Here is a 27,321-nt window from a genome sequence, read left to right on the forward strand (position 1 = left end):
GGTGTCAGGGAGAGGAGGCATCCATTGGAACTGACTTGATGTATGGCGTTTTCCGAGGGAAAGAGCAGGTATCTTTGACGTGCCAGATGAGAGCTGAGGGCAGCACTGGGAGTCGAGCTCCACCACTGCAGACTCCGCTGTGATGGGGGCTGGCTCAGAGCCGCGTTTCTGCCCAGAAAAGTGACTGTGGAGCAGCCCCGTGAATCCAGGCCTGTGCGCTCACAGGGGCCAGGCTCGGAGATAGCCCAGCTGCCTCACCCACCCTTCCTAAGCTGCTGCTGTGCTCACCAGGCTCTCAGCTGGGCTTCCAGCCTCTAGCTGTGGGGACTGCGGAGAAGCCTCTGAACTGGCTTGTGGAGAGGAACCCACCACCACTGGGTCGGGGGGGAGGGCTGCTCCGTGCACCCTGGTGCCCTGTAACAATAGGTTAGACATCAGCGTTGTCTGAGTAGCACCACTCTCTTCTCCAGTCCCCTGGCAGCAACACGCCAACCCTACCTGCCCCAGGGCAAGTGGGCGCTCCAGGGGTGCTGGGATCTGCAGAGCAGTTCTGCTCTCCACTTGGTGACGGTGTCGAGTCTAGATTCAGCCCTGATGCAGGAGGCGGGGCCGAGTCCTACACACTCTGGACTCTGCCTGGCTGAACAGGGCTGACCCAGAAGAGACGTGGAGGGAGCGTGGAGAGTCACTTCCCTGATCAGGATCTCCCTTGAAAGGGGCGTGTAAGGGAGTAAATTCACCTGTTCCCCCAGTAGCAGGGTCTCTGTGGGGTGTGAAAGCGTGCGGGTTCCCAGCCCCGCTGCCTCCCCTTGCGAAGGGGAAACGGCGCGTACCTGGATGGCTGAGGAAGGCAGCTGGCCCAGCACGCAGGGCTCTAAGGGAGGGAGAGGATGGCTGCCGCGGTGAGCATGAAATAGCTGAGCAAGGCCTGTGCCGTGAGATCCTCCTGTAAATTGCTTGTGGGGGAGGGAGGAGAGAGGTGGCAGCGGCAGTGTGTAAATAATGGGAGATAATAAAGATGCTCCGGACCCTCTGCTCAGCTCCCACGCTGGGGCTCACTTCTTCAGCCTCATTTACTTGTAATGGCTCATTAGCACTGGTCAAACTCTCCATTACTCATCCGGCCCATGGTGCTCGTGGCAAGGTGCAGGCACAGGGAGGAGGGGAAGAGTCCCAGCTAGCAGATCACACCAGCCAGGCACGCGGGTAGCTTTACTGCCCTGCTACACGGGGCCCATTCTCACGGAAAGCCCAAGGCAGTGTCCAGTCGCAGGGCTGCTTGTCCTCACCCAACTCCTGCATTGCCTGCCGTGTCCCGAGCGTCGGGCCGAGCGCGGCTCATCGGGGGGCACCTGCTCCATCTGGAAACATCGTCCTCAGGATCCTTCGGCCGGCTGGGGCTCCTTCCCTGGTCAGAGAGGCCAAGTGACACTGGCGTCTCAGGCCCCTTTGCAAGCCCAGCAGGGCAAACGCTCTGAAGCGCTGCTGGCTGCCTGCACTGGACCCAGGGAGGAGGATCCATGTGACAGTAGCATTTAGTCCTGTCTTCAACTGTAGCTAGATGCTTCTGTGGGACTTGTGTGCCTTCCGCAGCAAATAGCGCAGCAATGAGCCCCTCCCTCCCTCCCGCTGCCCACTTCCCTGCCCTGCCTCTTGTCTGCCGGAGCCGGAGCCGGCTCGTCCCCCTCCCACCCCCATGTCAGCTCTGGGAGAGCACCTGGAGGGTGCTGCTGTCTGAGCTGTAGAGCGAAGTGTTGTCTACACGCTGGTGGGCCCAAGCTGTCTCCCTAGTGCCTGTAGTGGCCACACGCAGACATTGGCCAGGAAAGGAGAAGAGATTGAAGCCTGCAGACCCTATGGAGGGGGACGTGCAAGGGTGCATGGCCCGCAGCAGAACCCGCTGCCGGCGGCGCTGCAGGCTGCTGATAAACCCGACTAGCTGCACCTGAGGGTCTGACCTGTGTATTGCCGGCAAGGGGTCATAGATAGCAGGCCCAGGGGAGGAGATTCCCACCCGCCCCTTCGCACCTGCACCCACGGGAAGTGTGTGTCTGAACTTGACCTTAAAGCAGGCAATGTATAGATCCACAGGCACCTTTTCTGTGACCCAAACTTCCAGTCTATGGCAAGGCTGGAGAGTTTCTCGTTCCCGAGCACAGGGCAGCAGGTGCTCCCTGCGAGCCCCCGGCGCTTGGCTGATACGGCTCCTGCTTTCTCGCTAGGCGGCAGGGATTGCTTTCGCAGTATTTAACCCTTCTGACCCAGCGAGGCTGAGCTGTGAAGCGACGCCACGGCGACATAAGCCTTAGCAACCGCGGCATAACAAGGCTGCAGCTGGGCGTTGGGTCTGTTAACCCTGCTGCACTCGGTCTTCGAGGCCGTAGGTCACTGTGCCACCACCTCACCTCGTTCTAGCGAGAGACCCCTGTGCCGAGATCTCTGCTAAGGGAGCTGAGACACCCTGGCGGGGGTTCTCCAACTACAGCCCCTCCTGGGGAGCCGTGTTTACAGCAGCCTAATGGGTGTTATGAAGCACTTAGCGCTCGGCAGGGCCTGGGATTCCAAGCCTGGAATTTGCTCCTAGGGAGCCTAGTGCTCTTAGCTGGGCTGTTCCATTTCGGCACCGAGGGAGCTGGCTGGCTGGAGAATTGCTCTAAGTTGGATTGTGCCATTTCCCAGGAGGAGCGGGGGACAAGGTGGATTTCCATGTGTGCTGTGTCCTGGCTTGCTGGCGCGATGCCCTGGCGCACGGGGAGCCCTGGGTGTGGGAGCCAGGCCCTCCCCGCGCTGGGCAGAGGCAGGGTGCTGTACAATAGGATGGGAGGTGGTTGTTTCCTTCAGCCTAACGGACGTTTGCATTCTCTGCCCCCCGGCTTCTGCAGAAGAGGTACGCAGCCAGCCCCTACTCAGATGAGATTGTGATGGAAGTGTCTTCAGCGAAGCAGCAGGACGAGCCCGAGATGCTGTGGGTGATGGGACCGGTGCTGGCCGTTATATTAATCATCATCATCGTCATTGCTATCCTGCTCTTCAAAAGGTGAGAGCCAGGCCTTTTCCCCACGCAGCATGTCAGCACCAAGGGACCTCCCTCCTGCCGCCAGACCCAGCGTTCCCCATCTGGGTCAGGGCCTATGGGCATGGTGGAGGGCGTGCGAAGCAGCACACAGGGCTGGTTTGTAAAGTAGACAGCCGGCCGGGGCATGAATGTGAATCCCCAGGCGCAGAAAGAAGAGGGAGGCAGGAGGGGTCCCAGGGCCCCACGGGGCAGGAGGGGGAAGGGGAAGCTATCTGTCCTTGGTGGCATGCCAGGAGGAGTCCCACCACTCTCGCGTTAGCTTCCTCAGGTGCTTTCCAGAGTGTCCTGGTGAAGTTGAAGGTGTGGGAGCCTGATTGGCCCCTCTCAGGTGCCCCTACTAAATAAAGAGCCTGCCTGCTTCGCTCCGCCCCTCGGCAGGCCACGGACACTAAGCTAAACCCAGACAGAAATACTGCTCCTCCTCCTGACACGTCCCACTGGTGCTTTGTGCTCCACGCTGAAGGACCAGCCCTCCAAGCTCCGTGGGTTAGTCCCAATACATGGGCCGTAAGCGCTGTACTGTGACCCTGTATTGTAAGTCTCTGTGATGAGCTGTTGGTTCATTTACATGAGTTTCTCTAGCCCACTCAGCTGTAACCGGGTTGAGTCTATCCGCTCACCTCCTGGATTCTCGATCTCTATGTGTATTTTGTGCTGGGGGAAGGGACCCGGTTTTGTTCTCTGATTAAATGGAGCTCTGTGCTGTGCATGTGCAGTCAGTGCCTTTCTGTCTCAGTGATCACCTCCTTTCTTCTGTTTCTGCTCTTCTCTGGATCTAGTAAACAAGAAAGGTAGGAATCCGTTTTCTCTTCTCTCTTTGTTTAACGTTTAGAATCTACTTCTCTGTTTAAGAACCTACAGCCTGGTGTGTCCTGGCTTCCCTATGTGCAGGCGTGGCATAAGCCAAGGGTTGAAGGCAGTGGCCACATCCTACCCCTCAGCCTTTAGCGATTCACGTGGCCGACAATCACAGGTCACAGGATTTGTGCCAGAGTGTTTTGCAAATGGGTTACAAATCTAGAAATGCGATTGTAAGTGGTTATAGGGGTTTCTTTGCACCTCCAGTCTTTCAACTGAGAACTTAGGTGCCATTCGTCTGTAACAGGGATCGGTGTCTCCTGCAGCTGGTAAAGTTTACCCTAACCTTGCCACAGGTGCGATGCCAGCCTGAGGCCGTTGCATTGACAAGGGACTGTGCTGCTTGGGAAGGTGTCATCTGCGCTTGGGCTCCATAATTCAAATCCTGCCTTTACGCATTAGCCCACGCCCAGGTGGCCCTGTGTGGTAATTCACCCGTCTCCAGGAAGGGTTCTTTTAAGGAAGTTGACAGACACAAGCGGTTTCTGAGCCACCACAAGGAATGTTTTGGGGAAGCCCAGGGCAGATATTCCCTCATCTGGGTTTCCCTGTCTCTGTCTGTCTCTAGGTCCCTTTGGGTGCTGGGCCCAGCTTGGCTTAGTTTTGTTTTATCTGTGGCTCCCCAGGCCCCATTGTGAGATGGACGCTTCAGAAATTCAATAACTCTGTTCCATGGTGCTCTTCACTTGGCAGCACCCGACACCCTCTCCTTCGGGCGCTGAGTCCGGCTGCTTTCTCCTAAGGCTTCGCTCTCTAGCGTCTTTTCTGAGGGGTTTTCTCCCTGTGAGTTCTAAATCTCACATGCAAACGGACTGAATCCAGCTATTGGTACATGGCAGGGAAGTTGGACAGCCTGGATTCGTTAGTTTCACAGAAGCCCTGTGTGGCCTTTTGAAAGGGACTAATATCAAACACCTTTTTGCCTCCTTCGCCATAGAGCCCCAAGTCCCATTGCCCAAGGACTTGGGGACCACAGCACGATAGCACATGCCGTGTCTCACCATGGCGGCTGAGAGCAGGAGAGCTGGTGCTGCTGTTTGCGTTTGTCCCTCTCCTTCCATTGCTGCTGTAAAGTCCGGGAGCTCTCCTGTCTGGCTCTCAGAGAGTCAGAGGACTTGGTAAATGCTTGGATGACTCCACATGGTGTGAGGATCGCATGCTGCTCCTCCCCTGCTGATCACCCCCAATGTCTTGTAGTCCCAATGTCCAGATGTTTCGGCTGCAAACTGAACTTCAGTCAGAGTTTGGGTGCCCCCGAGTGAATGTAAGTTCCGCTGCATAGAATCAGTAAATAACTAATGACGTTTTGCCGCTCCCCACACCAGGCACTAATGCAGAAACCCGTGTGCACAGCTCCGTAGCAGTGTGTAAGTAGTAACACCCTGCGCTGGAACATGTATGTGAGACTCCGGTCACGCACCAGTCTGAAATGCAGCTACTTCTGGGCGGAACATGGCAGCTGTTAACAGTGCCCAGCAACAGATTAGAAAGGGGAGGAGAGCTGGTGAATTTAGATGGGGAACACACTAAAATTGACCTGGGAGATGGGTGACAACATGCCCGTCTCCTACAGAAAGCCATGGGGTCTTCGATATTCACCAGTGAGGCAACCCCCCGGGTTTATGTTTTGTCCGAAAGGCAAAGCCTCCAGTATCACAGCAGCACCCTCTAGTTCTGCGCTGAGGCATTTGGGTCAGTGCTGACCCAGAGAAATGTCCCTGCTCCGCACAGCACAGCGCCCCCTAGCACCACACGGGGGCATTCCCGTGCCATCTGAAACATCCAGAGCGCTTCTTGCAGTGCCAAGTTTGCCTTAAAGGTCTCCCGTCCAATTACCAATCAGGTCTGTCCCTCCTTGGCTAGTGAATTACACCAAGCTCAGCGCCCGAGGTGGTGACATAAATACAGCATTAAGAGACAACAGTGTGTTTTATTGTCCCGGTAATACACGCCTTGGGTGCCTTCAGCCATTCAAGACCTGTATTAATGGCCCAATAAAACCCACCCTGAAGCGTCTTTACACCATTACGCTATGGTTCTCAACATTTCATTTCTTTTACTACTTGGGGGGAAAATTGACTCTACCCTTCCGCTACAGGAAATAGTTCCGAGGGAGAGGAGGAGGTAGTGGGGCTTTGCTTCTGATAAATACATTGTACAGAATATGGCATCTCCTAAGGGCTTCCCACACACATGCTGGCTAAGGCCCTGGCGTCCTGCAGTGGGAAGTCAGAGTGCCCACCCACGCACTATAGGTGGAGAACCTTAGGCCAGCAACATGGTCCCGCAGAGAGGTGGTGACACAGCTGGGTCTCAAATGCAAGAGTCCTGACTCCTCCTGGCTCCCTGCTCTGAGCACTTCCAGCAACCAGCATGGCCCCCAGCTGCACCCCGGGCCGGGCAGGGAGGGCTCTTATGGGGTTTTGCTTTCACTTGTGCCAGTAACTGGGGGGCTGATTTAGCTGCTCAGAGAGTGGCACTCTCGGCCCGGGGAGCGCAGCAGCCGAGCTCACAGGCTGAGGCACCCATCAGTATGTTCAGCCCCCTGTGTCTGCCCTGGTGGCCAGGCAGCTGCCTGAGCGCCAGCTGTGTGCATGGTCGTCATGCTGGTCTGTGGGACATGCACCTCCTCGCTGGGCCCCTCAATTGTGTGTTTTCCTTCCCTAGGAAAAGAGCCAACTCCCCCTCGTCCAAGGACGAGCACTCCATCGGCCTCAAGGACTCCCTGCTGGCTCACTCCTCCGACCCTGTCGAGATGAGGCGCCTCAATTACCAGACCCCAGGTAGGATGCTGGTTGCGGTGCCTGCCCTCTGGGGTGTTCCGGAGCTCCCTCCCGCCCCGGCAGACACTGGGCCGAGGGGATTTCACTCCCGTCACTCTCGGAAACGTTCTGCCATAGCGATAAGGCCAGTGGTCTTTGTGCAGAGTCCCCCCGTCTCTGCCCTGTGAGCTGACATGCTGCTCCCCGGCCCTGTCACCACAGGCGGATAAGGCCTGCAGGAGGCAGAAGCCTGGGGTGCGTCAGGCCCTCCCACTCCCTGCTGGTAAGCAAGGCTTGTACCCTGCAGGAAGTGGCTGATCAGGAGGAAGTGCTGAGGCTCTGGCAGGGAGACTTCAGGGCTCAGGGAAGCTCTGAGGATTTTCCATTCTGACCTGCCCCAGGGCGCTGGCCATGTCCGAGGAGTCTCAGCCTTGCTAACAAGCAAAACGAGGGAGACGCTGTGCTGTCAGATAGCAGCTGTGTCTGGGCAGGGTGGGCCCTTCCCACCCTGATCTGAGAAATGGCTCAAGAGGAGGTTACTCCTGCTCTGCTCGTGTGGGGAAGAGCGTGAGCATAGCCGCTCCCCAGCACAGAGAGGGATGCTGCTGGAGGAAGTGCTGGCAGGCAGAGGATGAGGGTTTGGTCACACCCACTGATTTCTGCATGCAGTCTGTTGCTGTGGAGCATCGCCAGTCTGTGGTGCCTGGAGTCCGTCGACGGTGTATCAGCCACTGGAGGCAGCTGTACTTTCCAGAGCAGAGACGTCTCATGCTGCTGCTTTGTAGCCCATGTGTCTCTGACGGCTCTGAAAGCACCGGGCCTGTCATTAGCGTGATCAGAGACCAGCACGCCCAAGCTAATTGAGCCGCGTCCTCGGTGCAGCAGAAGGGCGGTGGGGGCAGTTAGCAGTAAATGAGGGCACACCCCGGTCCCTGCTGCCTTCCAGCCTTCCTAGGATGTAACCTACTTTCCCTTTCTTCCTGCTGCTCCTCCGGCTAAAAGCTTTTGTCTAATGGGAAGCTTCTGAAGGGAGTGTTTCCTGATGGAAACCTGCTGGGTCTGGGCCGGGAGGGGGAGCGAGAGCTGGCTGTTGGAGCTGTTCCCAGCTCTCCCCTTCCTCTGCCGAGGAATCAGCGCGGCTTGTTCAGCGCAGCGCTGCCGTGGGAGCGGCTTGAGAGGGGAGGTTGGACAGGGCCGGGATTGGGGGCTGCTAGGCAGCACTCGTGCCAGGCTCGTGTTCCAGACTGGATGGGAAGGATGCGGTGACAGCTCTGCCATAAATAGTGGGCTGTGGGTCTCCTCGGGGTATGAAATAAGGCCGATATTATGCAGCGGCTTTGGAGAAGGTTGTTTGCTGCTGTCTTGGGAGAGGGAGGAGCAGAGAGCTCTCAGCCAGGGTTTTGCCAGTGCACAGCGTGCAGGGCTCAGGCTGGGGCTGGGGACAGGTGAGTTGCAGCAGCAGGGCCCGGGGGTGACAGTACCTGGGGGTTTGCTCAGGCTGCTTGTGTGCTGGGCACGTGCTTTCCAAACCTGGTTTCCATGCACCGGCGAGAAGCAGCCATGGCTGCATGCAGTTATTTGAGCACTGGAGCTGGTTGGGATTTTGAGTAGGTTCCTGTCCCTGCAGGGGCCCTGGATGCGTTCATAGGCCCTACCCTTGCGTACTCCAGAGCATGTCAGATGTGCTTCTGTCACATGCTGCACAACGGGGCAAGACCCTACCCAGACCTGACCAAGAACCACACTGGGTGGGCAGGGGGGTGCAGGCCACCCCCTGCCCCCATCCTCCAGGCGTCAGGACAAACAGGGAGCAGGCGTAAGGGAAGGAAAGTCCAGTTCCCCAGAGATGGCTCCGTTCGCTTGGCCACTGAGCCCATTTCTCCTGTCATCTGGTGCTTCCCTCCCAAGCAAAGTCACTTCCTGTCCCTCCAGTGCTGCTGCTGAGTCTCATGGCTAGAAGTGAGGAGAGTGAGCTGGTGAATGAAGGAGCATTGACGGACTCTGAGCCCAGGGGCCCAAATGGCATCTGTACTGTCCCCCCTCCGAGATGCATCCCCAGCACTGTACGGGCACAATACGAACGAGACATGTTGGAATCTGATCTGCTCGGGCTGGTGGCTGATAGTCCCTGCTGGAGCCCACAGAGGCAGGGAAAACCTTGTTTAATGCATAATTAATCCGCCTGCCATTATTAAATATTAAGCCTTATCGCTTTAATGGTTCCTGCTCCAGGCCCAGGTTAGTTCATGAATTGTCAGCCTCTTGGTACTAATGTGCCATTTTGCCAGGCGGTGTCTCTGCTAAGTGGTAGAGGCGTTGTGATGAGCCCAGCTGTGGCTAGCTGGAATTCCAAAGGCAGCTAGGTTGGGCGGTGCCGTGTTCTCTGTCCACCAGGAAGAATGTGATTCCATCCCCCTCCCCAGTGCATGTCCGCTCCTTAACCTCACGCCTGCCTCCCCCGGAGGCGTGGGCAGTGGTAGGGTTTGCAGGCAGATGACAGAGGGTCAGGGTGGGATGTGTATTCATTTCACATGCTCGGAGCAGCACTTCCCTCTGTATCCCAGCTGCAGTACAGTGCGCTGGTTGGGGTGAAAAACGTACTCTTCAACTGCCGTGTTATCGTCCGCTCCCTAGCCAGGCAGCGCGCCCATGCGGCTCCGGTTAGTGCAGGAGGGAGCCTCCAGCTTGTCCTTGCTTTTCTGCAGCAAACTCTGCTCTTTCCTTTGCATCCTCATCTCTCTGCCTTTCCCTCGCTGCACCTCTGCGATGATTGTCTGAAGGCTAATGGGATTTCTGTTCTTGCCCCGTTTTTTTTTCTTTGCAGGTTCCAGTGTCCCCAGTTGCCCGAATATCTCAAGTTAGTTTTCACTCCTCCTGTATTTATCTTGACACTTCGCTTTTCTTTCTCTTCCCCTTTCTCGCTTGTCTCTGTAATTTTTGTTACGATGTCATTGAAGGTCACCCTCACTCTCAGCAGATTAGAGTGGCAGTAATTTCACTTTCGAACATGAGTAATGGGCCCAGACCTCCCACACAGGCCAGGTTCTGGTACTATTTGCATCACACTCCAGCAGTTCAGCACAGCACAAAAGCAGTCTGGGGGCTACAAGGCTTTTGGCCTTGAGGAGCTCACTAAAATCATCCCAGCTCATTAGCAAACAACTGTTTCTCTTCAGAGCTGCATTCCAGTCCCAGCTCATGCAGCCCAGTCTGCTGTGTTGCTTGGCAGATCGCTGGGCACAGCTGGGCATGGGGCGCTCTGCAGCTGTGAAGTCCCATCTCAGGTGTGGACAGGACAACAGACATTTCCTTCGAGACGGCCAATTCACCCCCTAAAAGGACAAATTGAAGGGTTTTCCATGGCCCGGGGTTGAACACACTCTCCTTTCGCCTTGGATGGGCCAGCTTCCAGTGTGGCTCTGGCCACTGGTGAAATTCAGCTGAGGGGTCAGGGTGTCTGCGTGCTGAGGGACACTTGTCAGGGCTTGTCTACACGTGGAGTTATTCCGGAATAGCAGGTCCACTTTAAATCCATACCCTGCATTCATCCAGAATAACTTCGGTGCATACACAGCCCTCAGCCTTCAAATCACCATGCAGCTGGCCCAGACCACCGGGCCTGGCCGAGAACCAAGCCCAGAGCAGTGTGGGAGCGGAGGTGCATGAGTAGCTGGAGTCTCTGTCTCTCCAGAGCCTCAGACTGAGTCCACCCCCAAATAACGGTAAAGGTCTGTCCTCGCTGCTGGCGGTGCTGGGGAGCCCACGGGTACAGGAGAGAGACCTGGGAATGGCACCCCCTGGCCGGTGCTAAGGGCTTTGCAGCCTGCAGGGGATTAGTGGGGATCTCTGGCCTCCCCCACCAAGCGCCTGCCGGAGCGTTCCCAGCACTTCTCTGCTCTCCACTCTGCCTGCTACAGAGGCCTCCCTGGAAAAGCGTGTTGAAGTCAGGGAGCTGTGCAGAGCAGAGCCCTCCGGACCCCTCCCCCTGGCATCTGTGGGTGCTGTTCTGGAACCACTGCGCTGGGGAAAGTGTTGCACCCCCCCCCCTCAGGGCTGCTCTTGGAGCACAAGTGCACCCAGCCTGCTGCAGCATGGCCCTGACCGGGGATCCCACATGGCACGGAGCAGCTGCAGCTGTGGGGTGAGCTTGGTCCCTTGGCTCTGCCGTGCTGAGGCAGGGACTGCACTAGGTTCACACACAGCGCACACCGCAGGTACCTTCCAGCCGGTGCCCTCTCCCTGCCAGCTCTCCGCTGCCTCCATGCCCATTCGCTGCAAAGGCTGCTCCCTGGTGCCCTGGCTCAGCGTGTGAACAGCCGGGGGCTACGGAGCGCTGATCTGTGCCTTCTGCCTCAGTGTGCAGACCGGCAGCGCGACCCTAATGCCAGGTCGGTTGTTGGGCAGTGCTCTGTGCCATGGCAGGGGTGGTGCTCGCGGCACTTGGCAGAGGGAGGCAGCACGTGTGGGGTGGACGCAGAGCAGTGTGCAAGGCCCTTTCTATGCTGGTGACAGGCCCTCGTGGCTGGGAAAGCTGGTGGTTTTCCCAGTGGCTGCATTGAAATGTGCAGCGACGCTTGCGCCTGTCACCTGATGGCTTGTCACTGCTGTATGAGATGCTCCTGCTGGATCGCCACAGCAGCCCGTCACTGCCAGCCAGGGCACCCACAGGCTGCCGAGCTCTGTCAGAAGGCTCCTGGCTGGGCTCCAGCCTGCCTCCCTGCGTGCGTGTCAGCAGCATCGCCCATTAATCATCATTAAGCACGTGGGGTTCTGGGAGACCCACGAAGCAGCCTGCGGTGTCCCAAGCCCCAAGAACTTGGGTGAGCTGTTTTACAGCCACGTTCCTGCCAGTTCGTCAGTTCAGGATCAGGGCAAAGGGTCCTTCGGGGCCTGGGCTGTAAATGCCAAGTGCTATAATGAGGCTCTGTCCTGTCCCCGTGTGATACAGCCCATCCCTCCTGGGCTCTGCTGCCAGAGGTGCGCTCCACTGCCCTGCGCTCATCACCAGGGACAGGCGCCAGCCAGCCAGACCTCGCGGCAGGGCCGTGTGCCATCAGCGCTCAAACACACCGGCCATGGGTCCTGGAGATGCAGGCCAGCTCCCTCCAGGGCACCCAGCAGCCTGCCGGCACAGTGCTGGAGGCAGTCAGGCCGGGGCGGGAGGCCTGTGGCACACACACTGCTCTCACTCACAGCGGCTGGTTTGAGACGCGAGGGGACGGGCCTGCGGCCGGGAATCGGGCTGGTAAATAGCAACCGGTGCGCATGCCCCTTCGGCTGCCGCGCAGACTAGCCATGGCAGGGGCTCAGTAGCCCCTCTGGGGACCCTGTAATCGTTAGGGGTAAGTCATGAGGCCACCCCTCCCCCGGGGAAAGCTAGCGCCCTTGAGAATCAGTGTGTTCAACCTCAGCCTGTGCGGGAGCCCGGCAGAGTTACCCCCCTGGGCCTGTGACCGGAGTGGGGCTTCCCCTCTGCACGGCCCCAGGCCCTGGGCCCCCGGCCTGCGGTGCTGTCACATCTGAGCATGCTCTCCTGGCCATGCCCATCCCGTCTGTTCTGTCACCCGCGCAGCATGCCGTGTGCCATCCTCACTGTCCACGTGCCGGCCGCGCACACCTCGGGGCCTGGACGCGGAGCAGTAACTCTCCCTCCCCCTCTCTTGGGCCTGCCAGGTATGCGAGACCACCCGCCAATCCCGGTGACGGATCTCGCTGACAACATCGACAGGCTGAAGGCCAACGACGGGCTGAGGTTCTCCCAGGAGTACGAGGTGAGCTGCAGAGAGGGAGACAGGTGTGCGTGGCGTTCCCCAGAGCCAGGCGCCGCAGGGAGGGGCTGGGCCGTGGCAGCATCCCCCAGAGGAGGCAGCGTTGAGCTGCTCCCATGGGTGACAGGGCTGTACGGATGGGGCCCTACCCTGGGGCGGTGTCCCTGGGCAGCAGAGCGCTTGCTGGCCCTGGTGGTGCCAGGAGCCTGGCCCGGCTCAGCCCGGTTACGGACACAGGGAGCGCGAGAGCAGAGGGGTTCCTGGGTCTCAGCGCCCTGCCCGTCGCTGCGCTTGTTCTGTTTGACCCAGGCCTAACACGGGCACTCGGGCTGCAAGCTGCGCCCTGCAGCTCTGCTGAGGCTCCTCGGGCCAAACCCCCAGCCCCTCTGCTCCTCCGCTCCCTGCATGCTCACAGCTTCCCTGTGCACCTCCCGCTGGGTTACCCCCGTTCCAGGCTAGCCCCCCAGGCCTCAGCTCCAGCCCCCGGCGGCTTCCCTTGTCACACGGCGTCGCTGTCCTGCAGCACCCAGGCCTGGTCTGCAGCGCCCGGGTGTCCCACATCTGTCCCGTGACACTAAACGCCCTGCTCTGCTGATACCCCTCGGCCCCGCCCTGCCCCCCCCGCACCTCCCCCGCTCTGCTGACACCCCTCGGCCCCGCCCTGCCCCCCCTGCACCTCCCCCGCTCTGCTGACACCCCTCGGCCCCGCCCTGCCTCCCCCCGCACCTCCCCCGCTCTGCTGACACCCCTCGGTCCCGCCCTGCCTCCCCCTGCACCTCCCCCGCTCTGCTGACACCCCTCGGCCCCGCCCTGCCCCCCCCCGCACCTCCCCCGCTCTGCTGACACCCCTCGGCCCCGCCCGGCCCCCCCCTCACCTCCCCCGCTCTGCTGACACCCCTCGGCCCCGCCCTGCCTCTCCCTGCCCCCGCCCTGCCCTCCCCCCGCACCTCCCCCGCTCTGCTGACACCCCTCGGTCCCGCCCTGCTGACACCCCTCGGCCCCGCCCTGCCTCTCCCTGCCCCCCCCCGCACCTCCCCCGCTCTGCTGACACCCCTCGGTCCCGCCCTGCCTCTCCCTGCCCCCCCGCACCTCCCCCGCTCTGCTGACACCCCTCGGTCCCGCCCTGCCTCTCCCTGCCCCCCCCGCTCTGCTGACACCCCTCGGCCCCGCCCTGCCCCCCCTGCACCTCCCCCGCTCCGCTGACACCCCACGGTCCCGCCCTGCCTCTCCCTGCCCCCCCCCGCTCTGCTGACACCCCTCGGTCCCGCCCTGCCTCTCCCTGCCCCCCCCCGCTCTGCTGACACCCCTCGGTCCCACCCTGCCCCCCCCGCACCTCCCCCGCTCTGCTGATACCCCTCGGTCCCGCCCTGCCTCTCCCTGCCCCCCCGCACCTCCCCCGCTCTGCTGACACCCCTCGGTCCCGCCCTGCCCCCCCGCACCTCCCCCGCTCTGCTGACACCCCTCGGTCCCGCCCTGCCCCCCCGCACCTCCCCCGCTCTGCTGACACCCCTCGGTCCCCCCCTGACCCCCCGCACCTCCCCCGCTCTGCTGACACCCCTCGGCCCCGCCCTGCCCCCCCTGCACCTCCCCCGCTCTGCTGACACCCCTCGGTCCCGCCCTGCCCCCCCCGCACCTCCCCCGCTCTGCTGACACCCCTCGGTCTCAACCTGCGACCTCCTCCCCACTGTTTAACTCCTGCTGCCTTTCCCGCACCGCTGCTGCTGCCCCAGAATCGGACCTGATGTCACTCGCTGTCGGGCTCCCCTGCCCCCCCCCCAGTGCTGACCTGCAGCCCCCCCACCCCCGTGTCCTGAGGACAGCCTGCCAAACCGGGTGTGTGTGGGGCGGGGGTAATGAGCACTAGAATTGCTGCGTCTGTCCCTGGCATGCTCCAGCCCTTCTCCCGCTGGAGCCATTTGCCAGGCTGGCTGATCAGTTTGAAAACTTGTCATGGGGGTAGAAGTTCCCATGCAGCCATTAGAGCCGCAGTGGCAGTCGGAATGTTTTCCTCGGCTTGCACGCATCCCTGGGGGAGCTGCTTCAGCTGTGTGAGGCGTAACTCGGAAATCCCCCTCCCCCCGAAGTGTTAAAGAGGGGCTAGCTTGGGAAGGATCCCTGTGCATGTGTTATCGGGGCTGTTGGAATTGTTATCTGCCTGTGGCCTCCCATTGCGGGAGCCTATCTCCATTGATTTATGAGATGGGATCGGGACACTTCCCCACAAGGTAAGATTATACCTGCTGGAAAGGAAGCGAGCAAGGTGAGGACAAATTGCAGCCAGCTGGAGAGGTGCTGTGCGATGGAGGAGACTGAGCGTATCGGCCGAGTAGCTGCCACTCCGTGCACAGCTCTCCTGAGCCAGGGAGATGCCATGTCACCATTAATGCCGCTAGCTTGCAGCGCACTGTGTGCGCCCTGAAATGCCATTACCCCCATTTTGTGTGTCTGTGCCGTGAGCACGGCAACCCTGTGCACGTTCCTACCTGCCTGCCTCACTCTTTTGTCTGAGTCCAATTGAAATTTAAAGCAAAACTCTCGGATCTGCTGTAACCTGATTCTATCTTTTCTGTATCCCATGAAAGGGCCGTGAGTGCTTGGATGCAGTGTCTAGTGCTCTGGGTATCTGCCTGTGGGATTCGTCTCTGCCATTCAGAGTCTGCCACACAATAGCGAGCTCTTGAACTGGTTCAGAAAATTAGCGTTAAGTAAATTCCCTTAACCATTTTCCTGTGCTGCTCTCTTCTCATTCTCCCTTTTTAGAATATCATGGCTAGTTGAGAGCACCGATCAGTTGTACTTTCCATGCTGAAGCAGCTATTAAAGAGCTGCTTGTTGCGTGTAATTCCTTCCCGTGGATTCTGCCGCATTTGACTCTAGATTTGGGTGGAATGACTGAAGGCAGCACACTCATAAGGCACCGGGTGGGCTGGAGTAGGTGTGCAGCAGGTGCCCAGGGCCACTAGTGCAAATGGGGTTGTCACACACTCCCGGCTCAGGATCTAGGAGTGGAATTAGCCAGGGAGCCTGGCGCTCTGGGCTGGATGTCCTGGGGCGCTCGGAAGGGAACCGTGCCCTTGGGATGTGGAAATAGCACAGGGAGAGCTGAGGGCAGCGCACTGCAGCCTGGGTGAGCCAGTGCATGAGGCAGCAACTGCTGCTCCCTGAGAGAACTCTGCACACTCGTAAGCACTGGCCTCCAGTGCCCACTGCCCCGACTTCTGCAGTGAGAGAGCAGACGCCAGCGCTTAATCCCTGTGCCCGGGGCTGGCTGCAGGCCTGGCCTGGGGAGCAGCGCAGCGGGGTGAAGATCGCCCCGGAGGCCCTCGTTTTAGGAAGAGCCATAGTTTGTGTTTTCCCATAGAAAGCCAGCAGCCCGGAGTGTGTGTGTGGAGCGCATTCCAGGCGCGACAGGCAGCCCAGACGCAGGGCAGATCTTTCACAGCCCGGAGTGAGCTGTGCTCGAGAGTGCAGTAACCTGGGCGCCTGGGCATGGAGCTCCAGGACAGAGCCAGGAACCCCAGCGCCTGCCTGTGGGCCGACGGCACCCTGGGCGCGGGGGCTCCCGGAGGCTGCAGCCAGGTCTGAGCCGGGAGGGTCCCCGCTGGAACGGAGCAGGGAGCAGGCAGGGTTAACGGACGGGTGGAGCCCTGGGGCCGCCAGGCATGGGGCAGGCCCCAGCTCGGGGTCTGGCAGCAGCTCTCCCCAGTGAGAGTCCGTGAGTTACAGCCCAGCCCGGGATTAATGGAATTAAGTGAGGACAAGGGAGGCTCAGCCGGTTAATTATTTATCTGGCTCTGGATGGGTTTGTGCTGAGGCTGTGTTAGAGCTCCCCCTCCTGGACACCTGTCTGCACTGCAGCTGTTCCTCAGGGCAGGCTGCAGCCCCGCTGGGGATCACCAGGTCGTGTGGTTCCTGCCCCGGCGCTGGGGGGCGCACTCTGCTCAGACACCAGGGGGCTGCCATTGCTGCCCCCTCGCTGGTGGGCACCAGGCCTGCCCAGACGGGCCTTTGCTTCTCCCCACTTCTGGCCTGTGTCACACGGAGATCTTAAGATGGGCAGGGGCCTGGCAGCGCGGCTGCACCAGGGTGACAGGAGGGCGGGCAGAGGCCGCTTTCTCCGTTCTAGAGAACAGCCCTAGTCGGGTCCCGCCCCGCCCCCCCCCCCCAGCCTGGGAGCCCGGCGCTCGCCCGGTCCCGCCCCCCCCCCTCAGCCTGGGAGCCCGGCGCTTGCCCGGTCCCGCCCCGCCCCCCCCCAGCCTGGGAGCCTGGCGCTCGCCCGGCCCTGCTGTCCGTGTGACTCAACCAGCGCTGGGGAGCCGGGGCTGAGGAGCAGGAGAGCTGCAGCACAGAAATATGGTGGGAGGGCCAGTTACTGTCCCCGACCCCCTGGCTCCTTCTCGTTCCCACCTTAACCCACTGCCCTGGCAACCGCGGGAGTCCTGTCCCCGACCCCCGAGGCACTAAGAGCTGGCGGGAGAAGCAGGGTCAGGGAGACCTTCAGCAGTGCGGGCTCTGCACCCTGGTCCTCCATCCCGGTACAGGCAGCCTGCAGGGCACTGCCGGGTCCCTCTGGCCGCCTGACTGCACCCAGGCCCCAGGCCTCGCTCAGCGTCACTCCTCTGGCAGCATGGTAGGTAGTGAGCTGTGATCCTTGGGTCCCAGAGCGGTGCAGGGTAAACCTTGTCCTGTGTTTAATTTGCTTGTACTAATGGGCAGCTGCTGGCAGGCATTCGGCGCGGGCATTCCAGGAATGTGACCAATAAGGTGAAAGCTTTGCCAGCGATTGATTCAGGAGCACGTTATCTCCCCATTTAAGACGTCATGTAGATTGATGGCAGTCAATGGCTGCGCTAATCTGGCTGCGCTGGGGGGGGGGCTGTGCAGGCCCAGCAGATCCCCTGGGGCCAGTTTCTAACAAAGCGGGTTCCTGAGTGGCTTCTGCGAGGCTTAAAGAGCTGGCAGGTGACTCTGCTGGTTCTTCTGTGTGCGCCCAGGTGCCACGCAGCACCCAGGTTCTCCTCAGAGCAGCTCTGCTTTCCCCCGATTTTGTACGGGGCTGCTGATGAGCAGGGAGGACTTTGTAGTCATCTGCTAAGAGCTTTGTGATTCCTGCTCCTACGATTCTCAGGGGAATGGGCTCTGCTCATCAACTGCTGCATGAGCAGAGGGGACAGGCAGCAACTGATCCCCCTGGCTAAGACGTTGTGTAGATTGTGGTCCAGGTACCTGCCATTGATTCCTTCAGGGACCTGCGGCAGGATGTTCTGCTCCTGGCTTTCCAGTTCCCCCAACTAAAGAAAACTTGGGTTCCTGGTGCTTTAGCCATGTTTGTAAAGGGCTTTTGGATCTGCTGAGGCAGACGTGTTCCCCACTGGAGCTCCTGCTGCCTGGAGCAGCCTCTGTGTCTGCACATTATCTCTGCAGACTCCCGTGTGCTCCTAGCGAGGCGCTTGTCTGATGTGCTGCTTCTTGCTTCAGGCTGGGAGTGACTCAAGGCTCATTTACTGGGGAGTTTACAAACCTGGGACGGTTTCAAGCTTTTCCTGGAGTCATTAAAGCTTTGGACCCTCCCATGGCTTGACACCACTCGGCTTTTCCTGGTGAAGAAGCAGAGGGACGAGAAGCGTTGTGGGGTTTGTAACAGGGCTAGGAGGGAATGAAGCCGCACACTGGGCCCGTACGGCCTCTCTCGGGTGGGGCTGGCCAGCCGCAGAGCTCTGCATAATGGGCTTCAGCTGCATTCCAAGCAGCCCATCAGCCTCCCATTTATTTACTCATTTGCCTGCCTTCCAGGGGGGCCAGGTGCACATTAATTCATCACCAGAGCTCAAATTAAATCATTTTACTTCTAAACGAGTCACTCATTTGCAGGAGTATTTAATTAGAGCCTCTTCGCACCCAGGTGCTCCATTGCTCCTGCCTTCTCACCTGTTCGCCCTCCTAGGGGGCTGCTGGTGATTAGACCGGCTTTGCACATCCTCGCTGCACAGCAAAACAATTCCCCTAATGGCAGTGCCTCAGAGCCGCTCTTCACCACCTGGAGAAATGATCCTTCCCCTCTCTGCAGTCAGACTCGGCCTGCGGACTGCTCCCGTCCCACCGTGGAGCCGGGCAGCCCTGGATCATCTTCCTTCCCGAGAGCGCAGCTCCAGCAGGAGCCTGTCACCCCCGGCCCCTGCTTGCCCGGGGCTGCGAGGGGCAAAGGGGTGTGACCCCCAGTCTGACCTGTAGACACGGGCCATTAAATGTCACCTAGTGACCCTCAGCCCGCCCTGTCCCCTGCTGGGCCCTCCCTTCCGCCCGGCCTCCTCACCCCACCCTGCTATGGCCCCACCAGCCCCACTCCAGTGGGACACATGGCCACCAGGCCCTGCTCCTTGCTTGCCGCAGTTTGAATTTAGATGGAATAAAGGGGCCCAAAGAATCGAGGTTTGAACGTGACCCAGTCACCGCCCAGCTCTGAACGGTGCTAAACGAGGGTCGGGGTTTGGTGTCCAGAGACCCCCACCTGCTCCGTCCCAGGCAGCGACACCATGAACGGCCCGTCACCCTTTCCTTCCAGATACAGACCGGGGGGAGGGGGGCAGCGCTCAGTGAGGCTGTCCCTGTAACAGCAGCCCGTGGTCCCGGGCAGTTTAGCTGGAGGGAGGTTTTAGAGACGGCTGGACAGTCTCGAGGGGAATCACTGGCCTTTGGGGCAAAGAGACGGGCAGGAGCTGCTGCTGCTGCAGCTGGATCCCGTTTCCTAGCCGACAAAACCAGACGAACACACACGACGGGGGAGGGAAAAGAGCAGCAGAGCGAGGCTGCAGCTTCTGTCCCTGGGGTGTCCCTCACTTGCCACCTCCCTGCTGGAGAAACCCAGGCCCAGCCCACGGCTGGTCGGATCAGCCACTCCGAGACCTGACAAACTCGTACCAGCGCCGGGCTGTTCAGGGCGCTGCTTTTAGCTGCCTCGGGCTGGCTGCAGGCTCCCAGCCGTGCTGCACAATACGCCAGGCTCTTGTTAGACAGAAGGAACAAGGAAAAGGGCACAGGTGGGAGAGGGGCAGGAACACAGTCCCAGGTAGTATTGGGGATTTGGCTGGAGCCAGTGGAGGCGACTGTTTCCCCGGCTCCCTCCGTTCGGCCTGGGCTGGCCAGGATATGGCTCAGGAGTAGGAAGGAGGAGGCCCAGGGTCCAGGAGATGGTGGGGTGACAGCTGTGAGGGTGAATCTCATTCTCGTAGCCAGTTTTTCTCCCCTGAAGTCCCTTTCGCTAAGGAGTGCCGAAGGCAGGGATGGGTGGACTAGCTCATCCTCTCTGTATTTTGTCCACCAATTAGGCCTAGCTTCTGACGCACCAATTTTGGTTCACGGATTCTACTTTCATGCTGGTCTTGCTACCAGGCGTGATCTTAACACAGTGCTTGAGGTCTGTCAGGAGGCCGTTTTGTTTAGTCTAATTCAGCCTTTGTCTCCCGCCCCATCTTTTCTCATCGTCGTTTGTTGTTGCTGGCTAGTGTGACCCTTCGATGAGTTTTTGCTCACTTCTTCGAGTTAAACTTGTAATTAGGGTAAATTTGTAGCCCCAGTTATCACAACATTCACCCACGAAAGCTCATGCTCCAAAACGTCTGTTAGTCTATAAGGTGCCACAAGACTCTTTGCTGCTTTTACAGACGTCTACCCCTCTGATAGTTATCACAACAGTACACGCCCTCTCCCACCCCCGGCCTTGCTCTGCGTCTCCTCGTCCTCTGCCCTGTGGGGCCCTTTCAGTAACATGGCCTTCAGCCTGGCTCTCAGCGAGCAGCCTCGGCCCGCGTGCCCACAGCAGAGGGTGAAGAACATTTCAAAAGGAAACGTGACAAAATTCTCTATTGTGCAACGTGTGAGATCCGAGCAGCCGCACACGGGGGCTGTGGAACAAGCCAGTGGCCAGCGTTAGTGCAGAGATGTGTGTGCAGGGAGCCTAACAGCCCCCCAGTGGAATACCCGGCTAAACGTTCAGCCAGGAGCCGGGTGCTCGCGTCCTCTGCTCCCCCAGCCACAGCGCCCTGCGTCCTGCCGCCGCTGCTTAGTACTCTGATAATAGAAGATTACAGGGTTTCTGTCGGAAACATCTATTTACATTCTGCATTGCCCAACCCCCCTATTAGCTCCGCTGTGATGCCACATCTCCCTGCCAGGCCCTGTGGGGGGAGAGCGCTGCCGCCAGGACCCCTGGCTGGGAGTGATGTGTGCTGTGCAAATGGCAAGCAGGGCACAGGTCCCTGTTCCTTCTGAGAGCTGCGGAAGGGCCTCTGCCGGGTGACGGCGTCAGGGCAGCCCCTCTGCAGGATGCCAAGACCCCGCGTGAGACACAGGCCATCCCTTATTTAGGTGCCGAGATCAGAGCAGGCGCGTGGTGACCTTAACCGTGCTAGCGATCGAAGGGCAGCTGCAGCAAATACCGGAAGGGGTGGTGCAGGGAGTAATCACATGGGCTGGCGTTTGCACTCTGTGCCTTGCCCTGGGTGATCAACAGGAGCGGCTAGTCTCCAGCCTGACACCCCTTGGAGGCTTTCATAGTGGTTAAGGACCATTGTGTTCATCTGGCCTGCCTCCTACATCACACAGGCCGTAGTGATTCCTGCAGCCAGCCCAGATCTCGTGGTTGAGCTCGGGCCTAGTTTTGAGAAGGCGCTGATGAGGCTGGTAATGCAGCTCCCCGCGTTTCATGGCATGACGATAGCTGCCCTCTTGTGGGTGCACCCAGACCGGGTGTGGGAATGAGGAGTGTCCCTCCTAGCTCAGAGACACGTGTTTGGGACAGGCCTTTGTGTTCTCTTCTGTTCTGCATGTGAGAAATGTGACTCCAAGGATGCTGCATTTGGGGAATGTGGTGGCCAGGCCATGTCGGGTACGCAGTGTATGTGTTGTGTTGAGTGCGGGGTGGCACAGGATTTGGGATGAGTCACGGCAGGTATACGGGGGGAAGGGTCCCGGAGGGGCTGTGGTGGGTACATGCGGGGCTCCTGGATGGGTCACGGCAGGTATGCAGGGGAAGGGTCCCGGAGGGGCTGTGGTGGGTACATGCGGGGCTCCTGGATGGGTCACGGCAGGTATACGGGGGAAGGGTCCCGGAGGGGCTGTGGTGGGTACATGCGGGGCTCCTGGTTGGGTCACGGCAGGTATGCAGGGGGAAGGGTCCCGGAGGGGCTGTGGTGGGTACATGCGGGGCTCCTGGATGGGTCACGGCAGGTATGCAGGGGAAGGGTCCCGGAGGGGCTGTGGTGGGTACATGCGGGGCTCCTGGTTGGGTCACGGCAGGTATACGGGGGGAAGGGTCCCGGAGGGGCTGTGGTGGGTACATGCGGGGCTCCTGGATGGGTCACGGCAGGTATACGGGGGGAAGGGTCCCGGAGGGGCTGTGGCGGTTAGGCTGGGCAGGAGGTTTCAGCCCCACAGCAGAGGGGCTGCGTTCAGTACTTGGGGCGGGTCCCGCCAGCCATGTCAGGTGCATCACAGGGGCCCAGCTGGCCCCACAGCAGAGTCTGTTGAGTACGTGGGGCGGGGATTCTTTGACAGGGACGCAGGCGAGTCGCATGTTTGTTTCCCAGCCAGTCCCTAGCATATGGGCCCTACACATGCTTATGGCCCTGTCCCCAGGTCTGCGGCTCCTTGTCACGCCATGAACGGAAAGGAGAGATGTTCGCCCTGCGGAAGCAGCTGACGCAGCAGCTAGTGACCCATCCGGTTTCATGACTTCTCCCAGCAGGAGCCTTGTTCACTCTTGTTCTTTAATATCCAGATCCCCTGGCACGAGGCTCTAGAGGCTGCTCTGTTTCCAGGGGCTGCAGCTCGCTGACTGATAAGACCACTGGGGTCAGTAAGCGTGAGCCAGCCCTGCTGCAGTCATTGAGGTAGAGGAGTTTCTGCTGGGGGGGCAGCTTGGACTAGGGAGCATTGGCTGGGGAGAGGAGCCCCCCCCCACCCCAGCCAGCCCTGCCTGCGCCCCAGCGGAGAGGCTGTTTCAGTGACGGTCAGACTGCTCCAGGGCAGGTTTGATTTCCTGGCAGGGCATTGGGATTGGCGGCAGCTGAGCACCAGCCAGAGAACGCCTTGCTGCCCTGGCCCTGGCGCTGCAGCGGGGCGGAGCTGGGTGGCAGGCCGGGGTGTGACAATCCCAGGAGAAGTGCGTCTCCCACAGACGGCCCAGCATGCTGTAACAGCCTGTCCTCTCTCCTGCAGTCCATCGATCCCGGGCAGCAGTTCACCTGGGAGAACTCCAACCTGGAAGTGAATAAACCAAAAAACCGCTATGCAAACGTGATCGCCTACGACCACTCGCGGGTCATCCTGACCTCTGTCGACGGTAAGCGCGGGGCTCGGGCCTGTTCCAGGCGCTGGCTGAGGGCGTGGCCTGGTGGGGTCATTGTAACAGGCAGCGGAACGAGGTTACTCCCTTAGTGTGGCGGGGCACACAGCCAGGGGAGGGGGCTGCGTGTCCCTGCTGCGCCCACACTGCCCAGGGAGGGTCTAGCAGCCAGCTCAGAGGTGCACGTTGGCTCCAGACCCTGCAAAGGATAAGAAACAGCAGCAGACAGCTGCCCTCCTGCCACGCCCTGGCCCAGCGCTCAGCCTAGGTGTAAGGGCAGAGACCCCGGTCATCCTCGGGCGGGATCATACCTGGGACCTCAGGAGCTCAAAGCCACATGGCTGGTTGGGTGAGAGGAGCCGGCTTGTCAGCCCTGGAGACAGGAGCTCGTTACAGCTCCGCCCATAGCGAGCGCACACCCGCCACTGCCAAGGGGCTGCACCTGCCCCTATGGGGGAGTGGAGCGGGCAGCCCGTGGCCTGCCCCCCCGCCCCCCGGGAGCCTTCCTTTGTGCAGTGCTGCTGCTGCTGCCTGCTGGGCTGATCCCCTGCTGGCCCCTCCCAGCACCCATGGGCCCCTTTCAGCCACGCACCCAGCTGGCCAGGTGCCCTAGCTCTGGGCCCGGTGCCTAGGGACCAGGAAAAGCAGGTCAGCTCAAGGTGGCAAATCAAAGTGCTGCTAGGCCCATCTAGTGCATCCCGGGCCAGGGGCCAGGACAGGATTTGGCCCATGTAGGGTTGGGTGCCAGGCGGTGGCTCCGGCTAACCAGGACGGGCGCGCTGCATTCCTGGCCCCTGCTGCAAGGCCCAGCGTTGCTCAGGAGCCCTGGGGTGAGAGGCGAGCGCCTGAGTGCTGCGTGTGTATCGCCCAGCGAGACCGAACGCTGACCCAGCCTCCTCCCGCTCTGTGCATAGGAGGCTGCTGGCCTCTCTGACCTGCTCTCCAGTCCCTGTGCACAGCGCACTGGATTCCAGCCCCCGCCCCTCGCACACCCAGAAACGCTCCGGCCCTGGAGCCTTGGCTGGCTGCTGGCTGAGCGCGTGAGGGGAGCCCAGCTCATTAAATGCGGCCCCGTTTGGTGTTGAGGCTGGAGCTTGCTTGGGGTGCAGCCTGGTCTCTCCTCATCCCAAGCAGGAACAGCTTTCTAATGCCAACGGGCTGCTCTTCCTTTGCAGGGGGTTCAGCCTCTCTCCCTGTAGCTGTGTGGGGCTCCCCTAGACGGAGGGGCTGAGCTCTGCCCTGGGAACCCACTTCCTTGGCGCGAGCCTGGTCCTGTAAGCAGGTTCTGTGACGAGCCCTGCCAGCTCCCTCTCCCTCACGGCAGGAGGCGGCAGCCAGGGAGAAGAGGCCCACGTGTGTTAGCGCGGCTGGGCCAAGGGGCAGCCAGCACAGAACTCTGGCTGATCTGGTCTCCAGGCTCCAGACTGGGTTATGGCCAGGGAGCTGCTCCTCCCCCAGCCCCCGGCGTCTCTTCCACTGATTCTGCTTGAGGCTGCTGGGAATCGGCAGGAGATTCTGCGGAGCCCCGTGGCGGGTGGAACTGATCCTCAGCCTCCTTTAAGGGACACCGTGAGCACGCCCTCCTGGGGAACCCCGGCCGGGTCCTCGGCCTGCTGCTGGTGCGGAGGGGCGGCCGCAGCCCCCGCAAGTGCTCACATTGCGCCCCGGCAGAACTGTGTTATGTTTGTTTTAGTAACTGCGGGTTTGTGGTTTAAAGGCCTTTCCAGGCAAGAGCTTGACACTGGAGGGGCATGCAGGGGGGGCATATGGTGGGTGCTGGATGGGGGGCCACTATGTGCTGGGGGGCAGCCCACGGAACCTAGAGGAGGGCAAGCTTTACGTGTGGGGTGAGGGGCGCTGCATGCAGGGGGCAACGTGCGGAGGCCAGAGGAGGGGGAGCGTCGAGGGGGCGCTGCATGTGGCGGCTGGAGGAGGGGGAGCGCCAGGGGGGCGCTGCATGCGGGGGGCAGCCTGTGGAGGCCGGAGGGGGGGGGAGCGCCAGGGGGCGCTGCATGCGGGGGGCAGCCTGAGGAGGCCGGAGGGGGGGGCACTGCATGTGGGGGGAGCGTCGGGGGCGCTGCATGCGGGGGGCAGCCTGTGGAGGCCGGAGGGGGGGCGCTGCATGGGGGAGGAGCGTCAGGGGGTGCTGCATGCGGGGGGCAGCCTGTGGAGGCCGGAGGGGGGGGGCACTGCATGTGGGAGGAGCGTCGGGGGGCGCTGCATGTGGGGCACAGCCTGTAGAGGCTGGAGGGGGGAGAGCGCCAGGGGGCGCTGCATGTGGGGGGCAACATGCGGAGGCCGGGGGGGGCGCTGCATGTGGGAGGAGCGTCGGGGGGTGCTGCATGCGGGGGGCAGCCTGTGAAGGCTGGAGGGGGGGAGCGCCAGGGGGCGCTGCATGTGGGGGGCAGCCTGTGGAGGCCGGAGGGGGGGGGCGCTGCATGTGGGAGGAGCGTCGGAGGGCGCTGCATGCGGGGGAAGCTTTTCGCATGTTCCCCTTTGCAAACAGAGCAACAAAACCTGTCCCGAGGTGCTGCAAGGCCGCAGCAAACAGCCGGCCAACGTGAGACAATTATTTCAATCTGTTGCCTGGGGCTGTTCGTGCTGCCTGTGAACTTCCCTTTGTGTGCAAGGTGGCAGCTGTCTCTGCTTTCATGTTGCCTGATTGCTCCAGTAACGTGTTAGTTAGATGGTTCCAGGAACGCGCTCTCCATTCGCGACCGGATCTCCCTCCGGGGAGGGACTGGCTTAGCGCCTTGCAGTCAGCCCGGCTCCCGGGTAACCCGGCTCCCTTGGTCTCCGCAGGGGTGCCCGGCAGTGACTACATCAATGCGAACTACATCGATGGGTACCGGAAGCAGAATGCTTACATCGCTACGCAGGGGCCGCTGCCAGAGACGCTCAGCGACTTCTGGAGGATGGTGTGGGAGCAGAGGACAGCGACCATAGTCATGATGACCCGGCTGGAGGAGAAATCCCGGGTATGGGGAGCTTGGGGCGGGACAATTCTGAGCCCAGTGAAACACGGGTCCCTCTTGCAGGCACAGGGTGGGAACAAGTTTCCCTGAGTAATCCCGCCCGCCACACACATGCTAGCTCCCTGCCCCACCCCCCGCTGGCCTCCCCTGCCTCGCCCCTGCTAGCCCCCTTGCCGCCACTAGCCTCCACCCTCCCTCTCCACACTCAGATGCCACCCCCACCCACATGTGCACGCACCCGCCCCAATGCGAAGCCCTGCAGTAGGAGTGTTGGGACCGGCCCCAGGCCCAGCACCCCTGGGTGCCGTGTCCCCGCAGAAGCAGGGTGGTGAGGCTGGTAAGGAGCATTGTAAGCACTGGGCATCCCCGCGCTGCGGAGTTGCTGGTGGAATCTCCTTGCAATGACCAGGCTGACCTGTCCCCGGGCCGACGCCAGAGAGCTGCAGGGATGATCCCATCTCGCTGGGCTCGGCGCCTGAGGCTGCAGTGCAGAGCCCCTGCGGAGCCGGGAAGGAAGGAACAGGGCCCTCCTTTGGAGATGGGCTTGTGGCCGCCCTGCCCTGCCCTGCCCGCAGCGCCACCCTGCCCATCTCTCTCCTGACTTCGTTTTCTCCCAGGATTTCACCGTTGCCATGCCAACGGCAGGCAGCGGGCGGGTGCTCCGGCTGCGAGCTGGGGCTGCAGGAGGGGAGAGCCTGTGGCGCTCTCCCCGTGCAGACGGTGGGTGGGAGGCCCCTGCGCACGACACGGCTGGGGCGGGAGCGCCTCGCAGGGAGGCTGCCAAACAAGCTGCTTTCCCCCATGGCCCAAGCAGGCCTGGCTTCAGGCTTCCCCCGGCTGCTGAGATCAGGCCAGCTCCTCCCCAGGCAATGGCCAGTCCCTCGCTAGAGACAGACGCGCACACGGGTGCAACTTTGTGTGCCCTGCTGGCCCTATAGCACCTGCCCCAATGCTCTGCCGGGCACTGGCTGAGCCCCCAGGACTGCGCACACCGAGGGAAGCCCTGGGGTTTGTGCTCCGGCTCCAGCACCTGCTGAGTGGGCAGAGGTGCGTCCTGAGAGGAGAAGGAGCCGCAGCGGCTAAGGGCCCCTGTGAGCAGGGGCCAGTGGCTAAAAACACCTGACTGGCCCTTTAAATTTTTTTTTTTTAAATTACCTTTGAGATGTGAGAAAAAGCCAAATAAATCACTGTCCCGTCACTTGTAGGCTGGTGACTTATGGAAAGCCACAGCAGGCTGCTCTATGATAACGGGTATCTCTGGACCCTGCCGGCACCTGTCTGCCTCCTGCCTCCCTGCTCCTGAGACGTGCGTTATCTCCCCTGGCCGCCCGTCCTGGAAACACGGCGCAGGCCCTGGGCTGGGCATGTGCAACCTCAGCCACCACAGCAGGGATGGAATGAGCGGGGAGCCCGGGCGCTGCCCCTCCCGCCGGCAGAGAGAGCCCTTCCCATCATCCCCAGCAGGCAGCACTGCCCCGAGAGAGACAGACTCCGGGGAGGAAGTGGGGAAAGGATTGGGGTCAGCCTGAAACCGGTACTG

At 60.9% G+C, this 27,321-nt stretch overlaps 1 protein-coding gene across 7 annotated transcripts in view; it reads left to right on the forward strand.

The window, feature by feature from the left end:
* Nucleotides 1-27,321, forward strand: part of PTPRF (protein tyrosine phosphatase receptor type F) — a 411,971-nt gene that overhangs the window by 365,753 nt on the left and 18,897 nt on the right. For 4 of the 7 annotated variants that reach the window (XM_045026633.1, XM_045026634.1, XM_045026637.1 and 1 more), the window contains 6 exons: nucleotides 2,883-3,037; nucleotides 6,602-6,717; nucleotides 9,521-9,553; nucleotides 12,370-12,467; nucleotides 22,680-22,803; nucleotides 25,609-25,784. In XM_045026633.1, coding sequence (XP_044882568.1) covers nucleotides 2,883-3,037; nucleotides 6,602-6,717; nucleotides 9,521-9,553; nucleotides 12,370-12,467; nucleotides 22,680-22,803; nucleotides 25,609-25,784 — 702 coding nt within the window. The remainder of the gene's footprint in view (nucleotides 1-2,882; nucleotides 3,038-6,601; nucleotides 6,718-9,520; nucleotides 9,554-12,369; nucleotides 12,468-22,679; nucleotides 22,804-25,608; nucleotides 25,785-27,321) is intronic. The other 3 variants (XM_045026635.1, XM_045026636.1, XM_045026639.1) reach the window with 1 other exon arrangement.

The sequence above is a fragment of the Mauremys mutica genome, chromosome 8 (genome assembly GCF_020497125.1).
Source record: "Mauremys mutica isolate MM-2020 ecotype Southern chromosome 8, ASM2049712v1, whole genome shotgun sequence".
Taxonomy (NCBI): Eukaryota; Metazoa; Chordata; order Testudines; family Geoemydidae; genus Mauremys; species Mauremys mutica.